General features: G+C 40.9%; 1 protein-coding gene across 1 annotated transcript; it reads left to right on the top strand.

The window, feature by feature from the left end:
• The first annotated feature begins 16,293 nt into the window (after window positions 1-16,293).
• Window positions 16,294-17,637, top strand: LOC124155234 (tyramine/octopamine receptor-like). The gene has a single exon (XM_046528950.1). It carries the CDS (start codon window positions 16,294-16,296, stop codon window positions 17,635-17,637), a length of 1,344 nt encoding a protein of 447 aa, XP_046384906.1.
• Window positions 17,638-20,786: the final 3,149 nt, after the last annotated feature.

The following is a 20,786-nucleotide window of genomic DNA, read 5'->3' as shown; positions in this document are numbered from 1 at the left end:
TTGAATTCAGAAAATAATTCTCTGTCCGCCTGTGAAATAAAAAATTCGTGCAAGTTCCCCATTCATATTAACCTAGTTCAGCAGTTTTATTAAGTTTTATCCATCTAAAGATGAGTGCTGAGGAATACTCTTTGAAGGAACTGGAATGAAAATATCAATACTAAGGGAACATTTTATTTAAAATTACCGATATGGCTGTGAAAAGTTGAAATAGTAAAACGCGTTTTACATCTACTTGTACATACTACCACGCAAGCTGCCTCAATAGGCGTGTGGCTCGGGGTGCTAGAACACCAGCCATCTACATATGATAATAATGATAATTTCGTCTTTATTTTTCAAGCGAAAGGATTTTGGAAATTTTGAATTTTGATTTCCTCTGAGGAAATAATGCCTTGCATTTGATGTAGACCTTAAAAGTAGTCCTTTCCATAAAGTAAGTCCTTTAGTATAGTAGACACGCAATTAAGTTTCAGCTTCCGGTGCCATTGAAAAGGCTCCGGGCATTTGAGTTTTGCATAGTCAATTCAAATTCAGCGCGCAACTAATCGCGGCGCTTGCTGGCACTTTCCGGAGGTCTGCATGTTATCCTCGCCGCAGGCGTCATCCTAAACAAATCACCGTCGTCCTGTCACCATCTCGCTCGTGATGCAAAATAATTATTATTTTTCTAAGCGTTGTTATGATTTCCTAGCTGTGTCATGGACTATTTATTCTTAACATCATGTCTCCTGTGAGTATTAACTGTGAAGATGAGTTTTTCATCTGCGCGGAATAGCTACGGGAATGAGATTTTCTAGATTTTAAACTCATCCTGAATTAGGCTGTATCTATTTCGTGGTCATTAGACCACGGGTAGCCAACCAAATTGGTCTTGCTGGCCACTTTGGAAACCCATCAAAACTCCGCGGCCCACGGATCGAATTATATTCCTCCGAACTCCATAATAGATTTAGACTCATTCTCGACTTTTTCGGAGTGAAATACATTGGGAGCTTTCCATTCGTCGACGCAAGTTGACATGCGTCGACAGAAGTCGTGTTTTGTGGTTTCCATTCGTTGGAGTTGCCGACACAGGCGGACAACCTCCCCCGCACGGGGGGAAGAGAGTAATCTCTTCCTTTGGGGAGCCGCGCCCCCACAGACCCGAGCCCACCGAGGAGACAAGCTCGTTAAAAAACCCCGTCGCTCGCTCGGAGAGTGTCCAGACAGCATGTGACTCTGCTGTTCTGAGTAGCCGTAACATCTGGCGTCCAGAATCACCCACGTGTTTGCCGTGCGTGGAGACCCGTACAAGGGGGAGAAGGGGATCCTGGTGGGTGAGTTCTCCGGCACCCAGCTGGGCGTCGGAAACCCGGTATGGGCCGGAGTTCAATACCCCACTTCGGCCCTGGATTCCCCGAAAACGGGCGGCCGAGAAGAGCCCAGCTCGGTCAATCGGCTCCTGGCGGCTGGGGAGCTTGGCGGCTCCTTCCGAGCGTACGCCAGGACGGGTTAGTGCTGGAGATATGGGGGTCTCCGTAGGGCGGCCGAAGGCGTGTGGGTTCGGAGGGCCCCTGCGCTGGAGGTTCTAACCCGAAAGGGATCCCCTGTCAAAGGTTCCTATATCCCTTGGGTAGCCCTGACGTCCATTCCGGCTTGCGGGTGGCGTCCCAAATGTGTGGCTCCGTGGTGGGTGGGGAGCCCAGGGGATGAATTCTATATACTTGGATGGCTGAAGAAACTCTACATCCAACAAAAAGATCCCGTCCAGACGACGGGAGAGTTAAAGTTAACGGCGCTAGTCAGCGCTACCTAGTAATGAGGTGCCAGAAGGAAGGGGAGAACCTGAAAAAGGTGTCCCCCTTCCTTATTCGTAAAGTTTTGTCGGGTTTGGTTCCCGGGGAGCTGAAATCAGCTAAAAAGCTTCGCGATGGCACACTGCTCATTGAAACTGAAAATGAAGCCCAGAGCGAAAAGTTACTTAAGGTTAATAAGCTGCATGATATTCCCGTCAGGGTCGAGGTGCACTCCACCCTAAACACCTGTCGGGGAGTTATAAGCCACTTTGATCTGCTGTACGTTGAGATCGACGAGATCAAACGTGAGATGGCCTCCCAAGGAGTCTCTGATGCTCGTCGACTCACTACAAGGCGCAACGGAGAGAAAATCGACTCGACATCAGTCGTACTCACGTTCGCGCGTGACAAACTCCCTGACAGAGTGTTTATCGGATACGAATCGGTCCCAGTGCGACCATTCATACCGGCACCCCTGAGATGTTTCCAGTGCCAGCAGTTCGGTCATATGGCCACGAGGTGCCAAGGCAAAGCCACCTGCCCACGATGCGGCCTGGACAAGCATGAGGGTGAGTGCAATGGTGACCAGCGTTGCGTCAACTGCGAGGGTGCTCATCCCGTGTACTCCCGCAAATGCCCGAAGCTGATAGAAGAGCGGAAAATAATGGAGATCAAGACGGTAGAAAAGATCCCGTACTTTGAGGCGAGGAAAAAGTACAGAGCTATAGTAGCTCCTACTTTTTCCAGATCTTTCGCCCAAATAGCTTCCGCTCCTATCGCCAAAATCACCTTCTCGACTCAGACGGAAGAAAATTTGAACAAGAAGGCTGGAGAACAAAAATCGGCCGCGCCGGCTAAGGCCACAGATCCGGCAAACAAGGATAAAGTCGTGGGAACGAAATCTCCAAATAAGAAACCCAACAAAAACAACGCCGGGGCTACACAAACCAAACGCGGGAACTCTCAGTCCCCCGGCCCCTCTGATAAGGCTCCAAAGAGCCAAACCAATTTAATGGAATTGGAATACCTATCCGATACGGATATTTTAAAAATTGAGAGCAAAGGGAAGAAGAGTCACGTCAAGCGCCTCAAGCGCCCTTCGTGACTCAACTGCTCCTTTTAGTTTTAATCCTCTTTTATATTTTAATCATGGCTTTTATCGTGCAATGGAACTGCAACGGTTTTTATAAGCATAAGGAGGAACTTGAAATTTTAATAAGAGATTTTAACCCTTCCTGTATATGTTTGCAGGAAACGCGTTTTAAAGATACAGACAAGGGATATTTAAAACATTTTAACACTTTTAGACTGGACGATACTAGTGGCCAACGAGCCCATGGTGGAGTTTCGGTTTTTGTCCGGGAGGCTCTTTACACCTCCCGAATAAATCTTAACACGCCGTTCCAAGCGGTAGCGGTGACGGTGCACGCTCCCGAGGCGATAACGGTGTGCAACGTTTACCTGCCGGAGGGTGCACCCGTCACCCGTTTTAATCTAGAATCCCTTGTTCACCAGCTACCTCAGCCTTTTATTTTAGTCGGAGATTTTAATGCTCACGATCGTCTATGGGGAAGCACCCCGGAACAGTGCAACCGCAGGGGACGTATTTTATCAAGTTTTATTAGTGATTTTAACCTTTTTTTACTCAATAACGGCGAGAAAACCCGTTTTAACTCTTATAGCGGCGATTCTTCCTCCATTGACTTGAGTATTTTATCGACTAGCTTGGTCAATAAACTCAAACTCTCTGTGCATAAGGATCTTAGTGGGAGCGATCACTTTCCCCTTTTAATCAAAAGGGAGCAAAATTTAAACCCCGATTTTATTAGACCAGGCTGTTGGATTGTCCGGAAAGCTGATTGGCATCTTTTTCACTCAAATTTTAACTACGTGTGGGATAAAAACAACGACTGTGTAACAAACGTAAATCTTTTGACATCCAGCATCATTCAAGCCGCCGAAATTAGCATACCACGATCTCGAAGCATCCTTCCAAGAAATGCGGTGCCATGGTGGAATGAAACCTGCGCAGAAGCCATTAAAAAACGTAAGAAAGCTCTCCGAATTTTCAACAAGTATCCTACAGCAAATAATCTCTCCGCTTTTCGGCGACTAAGAGCGAAAGCGCGTCAGGTAATAAAGGACGCAAAGAGGATTTCTTGGATGAATTTTGTCTCCGGTGTCAACCACAGGACTCCACTTGCACAGGTATGGCGTAAGGTGAGGAGCATATCGGGTAGCAGCCAGCATCTAGGTATATCCTTCCTAGAAGTCGAAGGAAAGGTTATCACTTCTCCAGCTGCGATAGGGAACGTATTCGCCCAATTACTCGCCAAAGTGAGCAGCGACGAATGCTATGAACCTTCTTTTGCGATCCTCAAGAAAAGGCTCGAGAACGTCCCTATATCCTTTATGGAGCCTAAAACAACGGCAGACTACAATATGCCATTTACCATTTGGGAGCTGAAATCTGCCATCCATGACTCCCACGACACGTCCCCAGGACCCGACGAGATCCACAATGCCTTCCTCCGAAATCTATCGGAATCGGCGTTGCTGGAAATCCTTGAAACTTTTAATCAGCTCTGGGCCAATGGGGATTTTCCTCCGTCCTGGCGGGAGTCCGTCATTGTTCCCATCCCAAAACATGGAAAAGACCGAGCTGATCCGAATTCTTACCGGCCGATTTCTCTCACCAGCTGCCTGTGCAAGTTAATGGAGCGAATGGTAAATCGACGTCTCATTTGGTGGCTGGAGCGTCGAAAACTCCTCTCTAGGATACAATGCGGATTCAGACGGAACCGTTCCACAATGGACCACTTGGTTAGAATTGAAAATTTCATCCAAGAAGCCTTCCTTCTCCGCCAACACGCAGTCGGTGTATTTTTCGACTTAGAGAAGGCTTACGACCGGGTCTGGCGACGTAAGATTCTACGCGTATTACGCGAGTGGGGTTTTAGAGGCTGTTTGCCCATTTTTATACAAAATTTTTTAACCAACCGTGTTTTTAAAGTAAGGACGGGACAGTTGTTGTCAAATTTTTACCCTCTTGACAACGGAGTTCCCCAAGGCTCCGTTCTGAGCGTGACGTTGTTCGCTATTGCGATCAACGACATAGCTCACTGCATCAAGGAGCCAGTGTTAGGGTCACTGTTTGTGGATGATCTCGCGATTTTCTGCAGATCATCTAGGGTCGTGAATGCATCGCGTATGGCGCAACTCACCATCAATAAACTTCACAAATGGACCCAAAATAACGGCTTCCTTTTCTCTTTGGAGAAAACAAAGTGCGTTCACTTTTCTCGCACTCGGGGCGTCCATGTAAATCCCACGTTACACCTAGGTGGTAGAAACCTCCCATTTGTGGAATCAGTCCGTTTTCTGGGGATGACCCTCGACCACAAACTCAACTGGAAGGAGCACATTAATTCTGTCAAGGTAAACTGTTTGAAGTCTTTGAACATTTTAAAGTTTTTAAGCCACGCATCTTGGGGAGCAGACCGCACCACCTTAATTTTACTTTACCGCACACTGGTGCGGTCGAAATTAGACTACGGCTCATTCGTGTATGCGTCCGCTCGAGAGACGTATTTGAAAGCACTTAATTCAGTGCACAACGCAGGTCTGCGACTATGCACTGGGGCGTTTAGGACCAGCCCGATTCCCAGTATATATACCGACGCAGGCGAGCCTCCTCTATGCTACCGAAGGACCTGGCTTCTTTGTAGCTACGTTTCCAAAATTTTAGCAATGACGAGTCACCCATGTTATAGTTTACTTTTTAAACCCCGTTTTATTAATGTTTTTAACCGAAGGACTAAAGCAACCAGACCAGTCAGCGTTCGTTTTAACGATTTTATTCGCGGATGCGAATTCACGCTACCTGAAGTGTATCCTGTTTCATTCTCGGAACACCCCCCTTGGATCACTCCCACTCCGGTGGTGAATATTCTTTCACGATCTCGACCGAAGTCTTCCACAACTCCCTCGGAGTACCAGCGTTTGTTTGCCATGTTCCGATGGAATCACCCCAACCTTACCCCCGTTTACACTGACGGTTCGAAAGATAACTCTGCTTGTGCATGTGCAGTGTTCTCCCCTATCCACGGGAACATCAGAGCAAAGCTTCACCCGATGTGCAGTGTGTACACGGCGGAGCTTTATGCCATAAGGACAGCTCTAGAAGCCCTAGGTGACCACGGCGGCTCCTTTGTCATATGCACTGACTCCAGGAGCTCGCTACAAGCCATCTCTGGCTTCTCACCCGTGCACCCGATCGTGCAAGATATACACTCTCTCCTGCTGACCCTTTCGAGAAAGGGTTTGAATATCCATTTTCTGTGGGTACCGGGACATGAGGGGATAGCCGGGAATGAGATAGCAGACGCTATGGCCAAGGAAGCTCTGAATAACGAAGTTCTTGTCTCAACGCTGGTTCCCCACGAGGACTTACGAGCATCTCTAAGAAACGTGGTATTTGGAAAATGGAGGGAGTCATGGAGGACTCTAAATAATAACAAGCTCCGTGGCATCAAGGACATGGTAGCAGCGTGGCCCTCCTCAGCTCGTAGTAATCGGAGAGAGGAAGTAGTACTTACACGATTGAGGATAGGGCACAGCCCCCTGACCCATGCGTATCTCTTTACTGAAGAGAAGGAACCTCCCCAATGTGGGGATTGTAAATGTCCATTAAGTATTAGACACATCATGCTAGATTGTGTTAAGTACCGCGAAGCGCGAAGACGAAATAATCTAGGGGGAGACCTAAAAACCCTTTTAGGAGACCACCCTACCAACTTAATCTGTACATTTCGGTTTCTCAGAGAAATTAACATTTTTAATAAAGTCTAATTATGCACACTTTCAACGAAGACATCAGATGCAGTAGATTACTTTATACATAACTTTTGTAATTAAATCGCACAGTAGTGGTGCAAAATGACCTTGCCGTCGACGCACCCTAAATCCAAATACTACTACTACTACTACGGACAACCTCATTATTTTCATCATCAAATGTACAAATATACTTCTCTACAGTAACTATTCTTTCAGGGCATCCATAAAAGTAACTTTTGCTTCTTCTACTCCATTCTTATCTTCGAGTTCTCCTTAGTGAGACTGTTCACTGAAAATTTGTTCCTCAGGGTGGATCTCATATACTGTCAATTGATTGTCACACGGGAAAATTGTAAGTTGTAACTATCAAATTCTGATGAAATTTACCAAACTTTTTGGTTCATATGGAACATTGAAAAATTCGGTAACAATTACCAAACAGTTTGATAATTTCTATCAAACTGGTATGGTACCGAAATGGCATCAGCAATTCGATAAAACTGCTAAAATCAATAGGATAATAAAACCGACGGAGCGTGCACATATGAAAGATTTTCCACCCAGAAAACATTATTCTGATTGCAAATTATAAAATTAGGGGTTAAACGTAAGTTTCTGCAAAAGAAATAAACAAAAAAGTGGAAAAAACACGCCTGGAAGAAGCATTGAACGTGGGCCCCCCGCGTGGTAACAATGGACTCAGGCAACTTTTTTTTCCAAATTTATTTATTGCCAAAGCACAATCTATGTATACAGTACATTAATAAGATAGTCATATTACAATTGCATCATGCTCCAAAATTCACCAAATATTTATTACAAATACTGAAAAGTTTTAAATAATAAACTGTTCAAAAATACAAAAGAGAAAAAGGAAAGAATTGTTTTGCATATAACACATTTTTAAGATATTTTTGGCATCTACACACATCATCCTCATCTCCTTGTCCTTTACTTTGTCGGTAAATATTCCATTTTTGTTACAGATCATATGTATGTACCTTGCGACTATTAAGCTCATAACATCCATCTTAAAACTTGGAAAAAGTTTAAAATTTAGACAGAAAATTTTAATGTTATCCACTTTTTTCGCCGTAAATATTTAGTTATTTATACATATTTTTCACTTTTGTCCACTCATACTTCACTTTATCACAGTTTATAAACTTATGTCTAATATCTTCGGGCACATTACAGACGTCACATACATTTGTTTCTTCCTTCCCTATTTTCAGTAAATTGTCTTTTGTCATACATAAAATGTGCATAACATTAAAAATAGTTACTTTGTATTTTAAGTTTAAATTAACATTTTTTAAATTTAACCAGATTCTTTTATTTTTAATTTGGCTTTCAACCTACCCATCCCCCGTTTCCGTGATTAGATGTGTGTAAATCTTTTTTGCTGTCAACAAATCATTTAACTCCAATTTTCCGATATGTCTTTTGCCCCTTTCGGATACTTTTTAAATGTTACCATATTTTCTAATATGTTTATTGCTCTTAACGTTAAAACCTTTTCGTAGTCATCAGCCTTTTATTATTTTTGCAACCAGATTATTCGGCGGAGGCAAAACCTGTGCAATATACCATAATTTTCCCATCATACATGTATTTAAAATTGTCTCTCGTTGCAAAAGGTTTAAATTCCTATCGTGCATTCTGAAACAGTCACCAATCACGGTGTTTTTTTTTTATTTTTCCCAATTATTATTTAGCATCGGTAAAATATCCGGTTCCCACATTATTCCTAGTATTTTAATTTTTTCTCTGCCTTCCCATAGATCAGAAGCTATATTGTCCTCATTCAAAAGGTTTAAATAACATGTTTTATTTTCGTTTAAATTCATCCCACTCATTTCCGAATATTCCTTAATAATGTTATACACTATCCTATGCTCTTCCTTGTTTTTCAAAATTATCGTGACGTCATCCGCATAGGCAATTGCTGGAGGACTATAGTCTCCAATGTTGAAACCAATGTCTCTCTCCTCCAACATCTCTAGGAGCGGGTTCAGCTGTTGGCAGAAAAGCAACATTGATAGCGGGCAACCCTGTCTCAGTGAATTACCCACTTCAATCCAATCAGTATTGAGATTGTTTCTAATTTTCACTTGTACTAGAGCACCATTGTACAAAGTGGCGATCATCTTTAAAATTTTATCGGGGAAGCCCATTTTTTCCATTGTTAAAAATAAGAATTTCATATTAACCTTGTCAAAAGCTTTTTCAAAATCTAAGGCCAAAAGTTGCAAATTTTTAACACCCAAATTATTTTTTGTGAGTATTATATCCTGTATTATCTTTGTGGCATCTATTATATTCTCTCCATTTGCTTTTTATTGCGAATTGCAATCGATGTATGACTTGGTTGGCGATCCTCATTGATTCTGTTTTTATCATCTTTGCCAAGATCTTGTAGTCTGTATTTAAGACCGATATTGGTCTGTAATCCTGGATTCTCAAAGGGTTTCCCACTTTCGGAATAAGTGTATAATCTTCCCTTCCCTTTGCGAGGGCGTTAGTATTCCTTTATTGAGGATAAAATGTAAAGCCTCGAATAGCTGATCCTCTATTATTTTCCCGAAACTTTTATAAAAGTCTGTTCCCAGTCAATCTGTACCCGCCGCTTTCCCTCTTTTTAGATCCTGAATAGCTATTTGCAGATCTTCCGAAGTAAAATTTTGTCCGATTTCCACTTTGGTCTCTTCCGACAAAACCCTTCTGGGAATTAACCCTCCCGAGATTGAGACATTCGAATTTATAAATGTTCCCTCCCCGTCTGGCCTGATTCTGACAAGAAGACATCTCTATCTTAATGGAAACAATATTGTGGTCCGAAATTTATATCGGAAACAAGTGCCGTTCCAAAATTTTCATCAAAGAGTTCCTGTTGAAATAAAACCTGTCAATTCTTGTGGCGTAATTGTTTTCGATCAAAGTAAAATATTTTTTTTTAATAATAATAATTTTGGATTTTGAGACGGCATACTGTGGATTGACCGTGTGAGTAACCAGGAAGTGCTAAGGAGAGTAGGAGAAAAGAGAAGCCTCCTAAAAACATTAAGCAGAAGAAGGGACAACTTAGTTGGCCGCATTTTGAGGCACGATGGTCTGATGAAGACAATCGTGGAAGGACAAGTGGAAGGGAAAAAGGGCAAGGGACGGCCCCGAATGAGTTATATAGGACAGGTTATGAAGGATGTAAAAGAGAATAAATATGTAGCTATGAAGAGATTAGCGGATAGGAGAGAGAAATGGAGAGCTGCGTCAAACCAATCTTAGGATTGTTGACTAATGATGATGATGCTTGGATTTGTCTAAAACTTTTGAGGATACATTGAATAGTCTCATTCTAAAAACATGAGCGAAAAATTTGTAGTCTGAGTTTAAAAGTGCAATCGGCCGAAAATCATCAAATGTTTTAAGCCGATTTTTCTTTGGCAAGGTGGAGATCACTCCAGCTCGTTGACTTAGAGTCAGTGATCCATTGCCTAAGTTACGATTGAATACGCGAACAAGAATGGGTTTTAGCTCATCCGAATACGCGATGTACAGTTCGTAGGGAAGGCCATCCGAGTCCGGAGCCTTGCCTTTGTGGAGAGACGGCAACATGGCATCAAGCTCGCATTCACTTATGTTCTCGATGAGCGCGTCGTGCTCATCAGCTGAGGGGCGGGGGGGGGGGGTAGTTGCTCTCTCCCCACTCCCACGAGTATCGGGAGAAGATAGACGCGTAGTGAGCCGTGGCTTCCTGTAAAAGATTTTTTCGGTTGCTATGAATGACGCTCACACAAACGCCATAATATATTATCATTTTAAATAATCAACTTCTGTTTTGAAATTTGAATAAGGTGTGACTACACATTCCCTTTGTAAGCTTAAGAGGAATACTTGATGCACACAATTGCATTACGTAGTTGCTCAATATCAATTTCTTGTTCAGATGCGCAAGAACACTTTATTTTCAGGCTTTTTATATCGATGTAGGTTGACTGTTACGTGCTGGGTGATATCCTTAGCATGGACTGGGACTAGTATGACGACTTTCATCCCATGATTATTCAACATGATCGCGAATGATTATACCTCGGGAATACTCCTAATTAAAGTGTTAATTTGTCGGGGTACACTAACATTTCCTTGCAGCTTTAATATCTATGATAATACGCTATTAAATCATCTTGTGAGTAGGAGATGACAACCTTTGATAAACAAGATATTACGATATTACTTAAGTTATGATTCTTAAGATGTTAAAAGCTAAATAACTTAGTCACTCAATGAAATGTGATATTCTTAATGCAAACAATTGAAAATGAAATGCCCATAATTGTAATTATCCTACGTATTCTAGTATTTATTGTCTTTGATGCACCAGCTTACATTGCACTTGAAAGTAGAAATAAATAGGAAAATAACGTAAACAAAATTTAAACATTATCGCCACCACAATTAATTAAAATGAAATCATTTTTACCAACCTATCTTTTAAGGGTTGTTTATGGAACTTTCAACTGCAATTGTGTATTCGTGTAAAGGTATAAACAGAAGAGAAATCGTTTGACACATTGCAATTAGGACTCCAAAATCACAATGTAAGTAATTAAGAGGGAAGAATAAATTCGAAGAAGCGTTGATCAGGACAAATTTTACATTGTTTAAAGGCGGTATTGTTTGGAACCTGATAAAAACTGCGCAAAGTCAGGGAAAACGTATAATGCGGCAAAATAAAATAGAGGTTTCATTATAATTAGATATTGTGAGTTATTAGTTGTGCTTACTATTATTCTTCCATTCGGATATTGTATTTACATTTAAAGTGATAATAAATTCTTATTGTAATAAAATGTATCAGTTTAAAAATATAACAAAAAAATGTGAGTGAAATTGATGAAAAATATTTAGTTTATATTTGCAATGTTTGTTACTGCACCCTCGGTCAACTATTTCAAATCAGTTGATCTTCCAGAAAGTGTTTCCCAATTCAAGCTGCTGGTGCATTAACAATTTTCATAAGTTGGAAATATATCCTCTCATGTATGCACTCATATTTATTTCATTTTAGATTCTGTAAATTAAGAATTTCATTTCAATGCCACCTGCATTAAATTGAGCTATGAATTTATATGAATTTCAATACTATATTTATTATGTTCGCTTCTAGCATAATCCTATCATTCAATATATGATGATGTAAAACTCATTTTAACGTAAGATTTGTGAAATGTAGAAAACAGTCCTTAGATCCATTGACGTTTACTCATGCATGAGGTAACTAGTGTGTGTTTAAAGGTATCTAAACTTGCATATAATATACATAGTTTAAAACTCACAGCGGTGGTCACGGAGAAAAACTTGGTAAGTCATTGAAACCAAATTTTACAGGGGAGCAATTTTAAACTTCAACGACTCATCATAATTCGTGTAACGTTTAGAAAGGAAAAAAATTCTGAAAAATTGCTTTTGAAAAGCAGAGAGTAAGTTAAAATAAGTCGAAATGGAGTAAAGTCATATTTATTGAATTGAAAATTCGGTAACTGAAATAAAGCCAGAAAAGACCAAGAAGAAATACATGTTTATTGAGTATGATCGTAATCTGGATCGATTTCCCCTAGATCTGTTTCAAGTGGATGATAACTGTCGGTCTTCAAAATTTAATATAAATCATGGAATGCGCTGTCAATGAGTGGCAACAGGTCTCGGTAAGATCTTTTTTCAAGCTAGGTTTATAGGGAGAGGTTCAGTGTTCAACTAAGTTACCTGGGACATTTTGCACGGCTTACCTATCTTTTTGGAATTAACACTACGCAACTCGTCATCGCTAAACTTTTGGCCATCTCCATCAATTTAAAAAAGTTGAAATGGTCCTTTCTTTTCTTCCTAAGGAGCTAAATTAAATAAATGTCCCATTTCCATTTTAAGTTTCCATTTTATATCCTCAAAAGGATATTTCGTTTTAGCTATCCTCATCATCTGCAACCAGTCATTTAGGCTATTAATTTTAATTTGTGTATTTTTAAACGCGGTCTATGACTGCATGATAGCCGTCACACTCCATATGCGTGTGATCACTGGCAAGGAACTTTTGGCTCACAGATTCATGTTCAGGGAGCTTATTCACGGCGTACAAAAACAAAAGTGCGACAGTGTTATTTTTATTTTGGCCACCACACTGATTAGGATAGGAGTAACCTCATTGACGCCGGATGATATGGTTTATCTCCGTGCCGTTACAGTCATAATTACTCAGTATGACTGTAACGGCAAGACGCTATTTCGTCGGCCCCTTTATTGACCTTACCAGTTCAGCAATTCCCCTTCCTCGTGGGCCTCTTTTCCGGCTGCTGAACATCCCTTGTCCGTCTTTCCGTTCACGGCTAATCCTCTACCATCGCCTAGCTTTACCCCTATCCCATAGCCACCTAGAAAAACCATGTACATTTAAAGCACACCCATGATTCGTGGTAGCGTTTAAACACTCGTGTCACGGGAAAAATAATCAGTGGGATTTCACAAAGCTGCGAAACTAATTTTTAGCAGCATGTGGCCTATGAACGCACAAGCATGGACTAAATGACAATACTTCATCGATTGGAAATTTTTTTATGACGGAGTAACCACCTCTTCCTTGGTGGCTATGCCTCTCCGCATTTCTCTAATTTACACCTGACTCCGCCGTTTCCCTCCTTCGACTGCCAAATGTTTCCCTTCCCGTGCAACTCCCTCTCCCTCCTACCGTCTTCCTTACACGTCCACCTTGGGTCAATCATTGCGAGTCTAATCTTCCCGTCTTGATCTTTTACCTTCTGCGGTCCGCTTCTCCCTTCTTCCCTGGAATAAAAGATCTCTTCCGATCCTGAATTATTTCTTGATATTTCTCCAACAATAAGTAGGAGGCGTGGAGAGTTAACTATTTCTTTTGACCCTTATTCACAGTGTCCGGCGATAACTGGTGGAAATGTTTTATATCCATGAGAATAAACTAAAATGGTAACCTTCCACACAATTTTATTTACTGAAGTACCGACCCGGTTTCGACACGTAGTGTGTCTATCAAGGTACCAATTTGGCTTCCCAAGTTCTATATATACCGTCCAGCAAGAGAAAGGTGGGGTGGAAAGGATAGCAAGGGATGGGGGAGACAGTTTGACTAAAAAGATGCGTAATAGGGAAGGTCTTTGAAGAAGGGGGGGGGGCTAGGGATTACGTACAGGCAGTGAATCGGGGAGGTAGGAAGAGAAGTAATAGCAACCAGGAGAGGAGCGGGTGTTGGTGAAGATCAGACATTAAAAACATCTCTGTATTCACAGAGCGGGCAGGAAGGTTCAAATGATCAGGGTTAAAAGAGGCGATTGGGTAGAATACACTTCATCGTTACAAAGATTATGCGGGCTGTTAACAATTTCAAATTTCTCGTAAAATTCCAGCTTTTGCCCTTTCTATATGCAATGTAAAATATCAAAATCAAAGTTGATGAAATGTTTACAATAGTTCAAATGTTTAGCAAAACATGATTTTTACGTCATTATTGATAAAACTATTCCTGTGTTCAATCACTCGATCTTTAAATCTCCTCCCAGTCTGTCCTACATAATGAATATCACAATTATTACACTTAAGCAAGTATACACCGCTTTTGCTTTCTTGGTTATACATGTCCTTAGAGTTACACAATCGTTTCTCCAATGTTGCCGGGGTATAGAAGGCGACTCTAGCTTTGTCTTTGGGTTATTAAGAATTATTTTCTTTAGATTGTATGATAATTTACCTACAAGTGGCAGTTTTACCCAACGGGACGGTAAATTGCTCTGAAATGACAGAGGTTAGTGTCTGCGTGGCTTTCTTGGATCTTGAGCGCTCCAGTAGCTTGTCAATGCATGAAGAATTGATTGAAACAAAGTTTTTTTTTCAGTTATAAAAAGTACTTAAGTAAATAAAATTGTGTGGAAGGTTACCATTTTAGTTTATTCTCATGGATATTTCTATTGAGTTGCGGAGATGTGAATAAATGCGCAAGCTTCGATGAAAGCACGTTGCGACACTGAATAATTTTGCATTATCTTACATCGACATCTACATAATACCCTGCGAGCCACCTCTTGGGTGTTTGGCAGAGGGTAATCAATCACCAGCGTGCAGCATGTATTTAGACTCCCACATTCACACCACTTGGTCCAAAAAAACGTCACGCGTACTAACAAATTATGAGTACTATGTACTTACACGCTTACCGATTTTACAATAGAATATTGTTAATAAAATGCAAAAAATCCATAGAGAAAAAAAATTGTTCGCCTTGACCTTGATATGAACCCGGATCTCCCGATTTCCGGTCGAATACTTTAACCAGTTAGCTACCGATGCGTCATTCTCTGTAGAAATTTGAATTCTGAAAGTCGTCATTCTCCTCTGTGGAATTTTTATCTCTGTGGATTTTTCGCGCGATTTGTGCATTGCGAGTGACCCCGTAACGTTATCGCCGTGGCCAGTCCCGGCATAATTAGCTTTGTTTGTAAATGTCATTTCTGTAGTAACTGACCCTCAATGAAACTTGTCGAATTAAATTGGAGAAAGTTAAAGATTCATGAAATTAATGGCTTTGGGAATGGTCAACAAATTTTCAGGCTAGGTAACCAGCAAAAACGCTTAATTTCTAGATTATGGCCAAAATAATGTTAAAAAAATATAATTCTATGAATGGAGTTTAGACAATATCACAGGGCTCATCTGATCCAAAACTTAAGTTTTTTTTGCGGTGCACGCTAAGGTGGAGGGTATTTTATATATCTTTTGAAGCTAAACACGTATGAATTGCTCTCACATTCTAAAACACGAAATTAGTCGAAGAAAAGTGGAAATGCTGGAAGATTTAAAATCGTAACCCAACGAATTCATAGGAAAATGGTCTGACTCCGTGTCGTAAAGGAGCACGAGAGTACCTCGTGGCCTTCGTGCGATGTTTTTCCGCAAAGGCTTGCTCATAGATAACATTTTGGTTATGTGTCATAGGCGTATTGTGAATATTTTAGATTCCATTTATTTATTTTTTGCCTTCTCCGGAAGTTTCTCTTAGGGATACCGACATTTTGTGGAGGGAAATGAGGTAAGTCTGCAATCGGAGGAAGACAATTGAAGTTGACGGTCTTACGGGATCACAGCTGCCTGGAGAAAGTATATTTTGCATTATTTCGAGGGAATATTTTCAGCTGTATTTTATATCCCAGCATCATTCGACAGGTGGTTACTGAAGCTTGTGGGACTGCAACAGCCTTCTTTTGTTTGAATTTGAATTGGGTAAGGATTATTTATACGTCATGCCTTCACACTATTTGGTGGGCTCAGTGCGTCCTCAAATGACGGTTACGTGGAACTCGGTGGTATTCAAAGATCAAATTGAAAATGTATGATAAAAAGTTTAGGCCGCAATCGGGAACTTTCAATACCTTTATTAAATCATTTTGGAAGGATATTACCACCGCTTTTAATGAAGTTACTTTTTTATCGCAGTCTTTCTTTTAGGAATTATTTTCTTAAATTGACGACACTTCCTTCTTTTCTAGGCCACAAGAACTGCAATATGACTCAAAACAGTACAACGAATAATTACAGTAATTCTTTTCACGGAGAAAATGTATTCGATTGTGTTGTTCTTAATGGGACTGGTTGTGCAAATATGTCATCGGTTCCTGTTGAAGCGAACCCTGGGGACTTATTGCTAGCTATGGCCACTGCTGTTAATGACACAAAAATGCCTGTTCCGGAGTGGAAGGGCGTATTAATTGGTTTCTTCGAGTCCCTCGTGTGTGTTCTAACCATCGTGGGAAACATCATGGTCATCATGTGTGTTTTTACATACAGCCCACTTCGGATCTACTCTAACTTCTTCATAGTATCCCTCGCCGCTACGGACATCGGCGTGGCGTTATTGGTTTTGCCTTTGGGCATAGTTTATTGCGTACACGGTAGTTGGATTTTCAGCCCGGTCGTGTGCCAGGTGTGGAAAGCATTGAACGTTCTGTTCTGCGCCGCCTCGATGCTTCATTTGTGTGCCATCGCCGCAGATCGCTACTGTGCCATCAAGTATCCAATCACTTATTCTAGGAGGCGGACACTGATTTCGGTCCTGGTAGTCATCGTATCTATCTGGCTCTTTTCCATGTTTATCTCTTTGATTCTAATGTTCGTCAGACCGGAAGAGTTCTTCAGAAAATTCTCCGAGTACTCCTGCTGCGGACTCCGTTCCTTTGACAGTAATGTGGTGTCCTTCCTCGTCCTATTATTCTTCCTCACCCTGTCAGCCACGGCCGTCGCATACTTGCTGATATTCGTCAAGATGAGGCGGATATTGAGGGAGAGAAGTCAAAACTGGGTGTTTGGCGTCGGTGGTTCCAATGGGGATTGTAGTGTGGCCCAATATGCTGCAAGGAGAAGCGGAAGTGATGATCAAGGGCGGCAAGAGGTGGCGAACGGCGAAGTTGGGGCCGCTTATCCCTGTGGGAGGAAGGACACATTGGATTGCGGAGAGGCTCGAGACGCGTCCGGGTTGAGTGAGGCAGGAGTGAGCGAAGGTAGACCGTGTGCGAATGAAGTGCCCGATTTGGAGTGTTCTCTGGAAGCGGGAGGTGGTGAAATTGCTCACCAAGGCAGGGAGGAAAGGGGTTTGAGAAGTGCGTCATCGATGCGTGAGGTTTTGTGCGTCCCCTCGTCTTCATTTTCAAAGTCGTCTTTTTCGAGAGGCGCGGTCATCGATCACTGGCAGAGGAGTTCGCAGTCGCAGGAGAGGAGATTGGCACGGACGCTAGGGTTGGTCATGGGAGCGTTTGTGGTTTGCTGGGTGCCTTACTGCATTTTGGAGATCATTATGTTGTCGAATGCCTCCTTCCATCCATCGCTGGAGTTGGAAGTGAGCCTGACGTGGTTAGGATACTTCAATTCCACCCTGAATCCGGTAATATTTACAGTTTTCAACCGGCAATTCAGAAAAGCGTTCAGAAAACTTTTACGCTTAAAGCCTTGAAACTTAAGGTTAACCGAAACCATGTCCGCATGTCTCAGCATGAAGAATCATACTTTGATATGAGAAGGTTATTACGAATGAATTGTTTTCAACCCATCATCTACCTTTTTTTTGTAAACTAATTTCCTTCAAAAAGAAAATATATTGGGTAAGTAAAAAGAGGTAATTCGTGCACGGTAGTATTTATTTGGGAAGTATATTTTTTCCTTATTTTTGCGCGCTGAGACAGTTCTTTTGATGTAGCGTACAACTTCGATCAAACGATGGTGCTTTTTTATTGGAGTTAACTATCATTTATATGCCGAATGACAGTGTTTTTTAGCTAACCTCTATCTGGTGTCAATCTTATAAAAGGCGAGCGTTTTTCAATTCACGAATTAAGTCCCTTCACCGTCACATCTATCAATTAATCATGTTACATAACTCTAGCGTACTTGTAGCGGCTTGCATGATACTGCCACTCGACAAGCAGTTGGGAAACAACGCCTGCATTATTGCTTTCCCATTAGTTTTAATCTTTTATAAATAAATTATCAGCTTACTTAATTGCAGCGTCGCACAATTGTGATGAATGGGTGCGGAAATAATGCATTCTTTAGGTACGAGAGGATTTTATGTATTGAATTTTAAAAATGCATAAATAATCTACTAAGTATTAGGCCTTCGTTCATTCATCTGCGGTCATTCATGAGATCCTCTTGATTGGAATATTTTATGCATTTTTTTAGTTCTTCAATTTAACATCCATCATTTAATTTCCTGAGTGTTGTTCTGCATTCAGCTCTATTCTTTATATCCTATTGATCCATCATATCATTGCGTGCGTTTTCTAGCTAACGTAGCAATCTCAAGGAGGTGCTATCAGATTTTTTGGGTGTAAATCGAACTAGAGCGTTTATTTATGTGGAAGATGCTTTCTTTCAAGCAGGAAAAGCAAATCAAGTGTTATGCCTCTGGAATTTCGTTAGACTTTAATTTATCACCGCTGATTGAGAATTTTGGAAGTGAGATATTGATACGACTATCTTGATTTTTATTTTAATGCCAATCCTGGGTTAATCTAACCTCCGCTACGTTTCATTGCTTGACTCAAAAGACGAGCGTGCCTTATTTAAAATGATAAATTATTAAAGTATTGTTGCAATTAGTACTGCTTGGTAAAGGAGATGCTGCAAATCTAGACAAAAATGTCTAAAAAGGAGTTTACGATGAAGGAAGATAATTCCGATGCGAGAGAATGGGAAAATACAGAGCTCACCGGAAACAGGAGGACCCCGAAATAAGATGCATGAGTGAAGACTACGAAAAACTTATTTGAATTCAAAACGAAATGTTTAATCTCAATGTTCAAGCAGAAATTCGTCTTATCCTCCAGTATTTTACCTGTTCAAGTACCTGTGAATGTCTACCCATCGAATGTGTTTTTCTCGACGCTTGATTTGCGTGTGCCATATTTTGTAGCATCGACATACTTTGATTGTTAAAATTTAATAAAAATTCTTAGAAACTATTGGTTGGTATTGATTTGTCTGGTTTTTCACGATGTAGATGTCACGCATACATTGAATATATGACTTCATTTGACGTTATCGATGCCGTCATGGAGATTGGTAATATTATCTCGTGTTGCGAATAAAGGCAAAGCTAGTAACTTTCATGGTTAAGTGTCGGCTGCTTTAATTGGGTCGAGGGGGTGGGAAATACGATTCGTTGCATACGGCCGAAAGCTAAAGTGCTCATGGCTTAATCCATTAATTTTTATACTCTTAATTCAATATGGGGACAAACTGAGCATCAGCTTTCATGTTGCCATTCTATTCAATCCCAGTTTGGTAAATAATCTTGTCATGTAAATTTTAACTGCTTCAATAAAATTTTCCTCATTTTGCTAGATCGTAAGATTAAGTGTTTCTCTTTTTATTTTAAGCGCCTTGAGTGTTCAAAACTACCAGACGGAATGTCATGTAATTATTTATTCCCATCCGGAAACTAATAATGTGACATAAAACTGTGAAAATTAAAGCATGAAAATGTGCAATGTTCCGCAAAATTGTCCGTCATCTTTGTTGACGATACGAACTTGCAAATATCCGTTTGACAAAAGTGACGCATAAGAATAGTGACGCATCATTCATAATAATATTACCGAAGATTATTTTATCTTAAACTCTCCCTGTGAAACTTGATAAAATTTATCCAAGAAAAGTTAAAAATTTGGTAATTGTGCACTTTATAAACTGTTTATTTTACAAGTTCGCCGAGGCCAAGTGAGTGGTGACTGAGAATAAGTCATTTTTGAAATTTGTTTTTCGATTTTGACCTTCATGTTATTGTGTTTGGTTATACCTTTAAGCAGGCAAAATTCGAGATCTTCAAGTACTACAATATAATGGTTTTGGAAGTAAAAACGATTTGGAAATATTTTCTCCAATAGGCCCACACTTTCTTTTTCCCTAGCGGTTTCAAAGAAGCGGAGAGTGGAAAGCATTTTATAAGACTTAATTGAGAATAGTAAGGGAGAAAGTGAAAAAACAGAGCGTAAGTGTCTCTCGTTCCGTCCGCAATTGGTCGGAATTCGAGTGAGCTACTGATAGGCCGGACATTTCATAATTTTTGGTGAAAGAAAAGTGTACTGTATGAAACAAAAGAAACGAAAAAAAAGATAATGGGCCTGCAGGAGAGCACTGAGTGACTTACCCCAGGCTTGCAGCTCCCCCGTCAGACGTCTAGATGATATGGTGATTCCCTTTCGACGGTTCGTCCGTGAGTGAGACCGGGTTCGTCGCCTCATGGTCCCAGGAAAGCAATACATAACCACGAAATGTTCCGACAGGTGTCGGGATAAGGGGCAAGTCCCTCACTGCCCTCTGTAGGCCAAAAAAGTAAACTTAGGGCGCGAAAACCAAACATTACCGCCCACCAAAATTTGTTATTCAAATTTTAATTTAAATTTCAAATAATATTACTTTGAACTTCTTATCCTGGGAAGAGGCAAGCACAATGAAATATATGCAAAACATAGAAAAAAAAGAAAAAACTCTTCGCGAGATTGAACTAAAACCTTTAACCTTTGATGGGTGGCTCTATGGGTGTTAGTGACAATAGGTATGTTAAAAAAAGTAAAGGATTCCGAGCATCTTCACTTTGGA

This window comes from Ischnura elegans, chromosome 3 (genome assembly GCF_921293095.1).
Source record: "Ischnura elegans chromosome 3, ioIscEleg1.1, whole genome shotgun sequence".
NCBI lineage: Eukaryota > Metazoa > Arthropoda > Insecta > Odonata > Coenagrionidae > Ischnura > Ischnura elegans.
This window is presented reverse-complemented; position numbering and strand designations above follow the sequence as displayed.

Bases quoted from the DNA above. Each gene is read 5' to 3' on its own strand.
- LOC124155234 (XM_046528950.1), top strand. From the start codon at position 16,294: ATGTCATCGGTTCCTGTTGAAGCGAACCCTGGGGACTTATTGCTAGCT.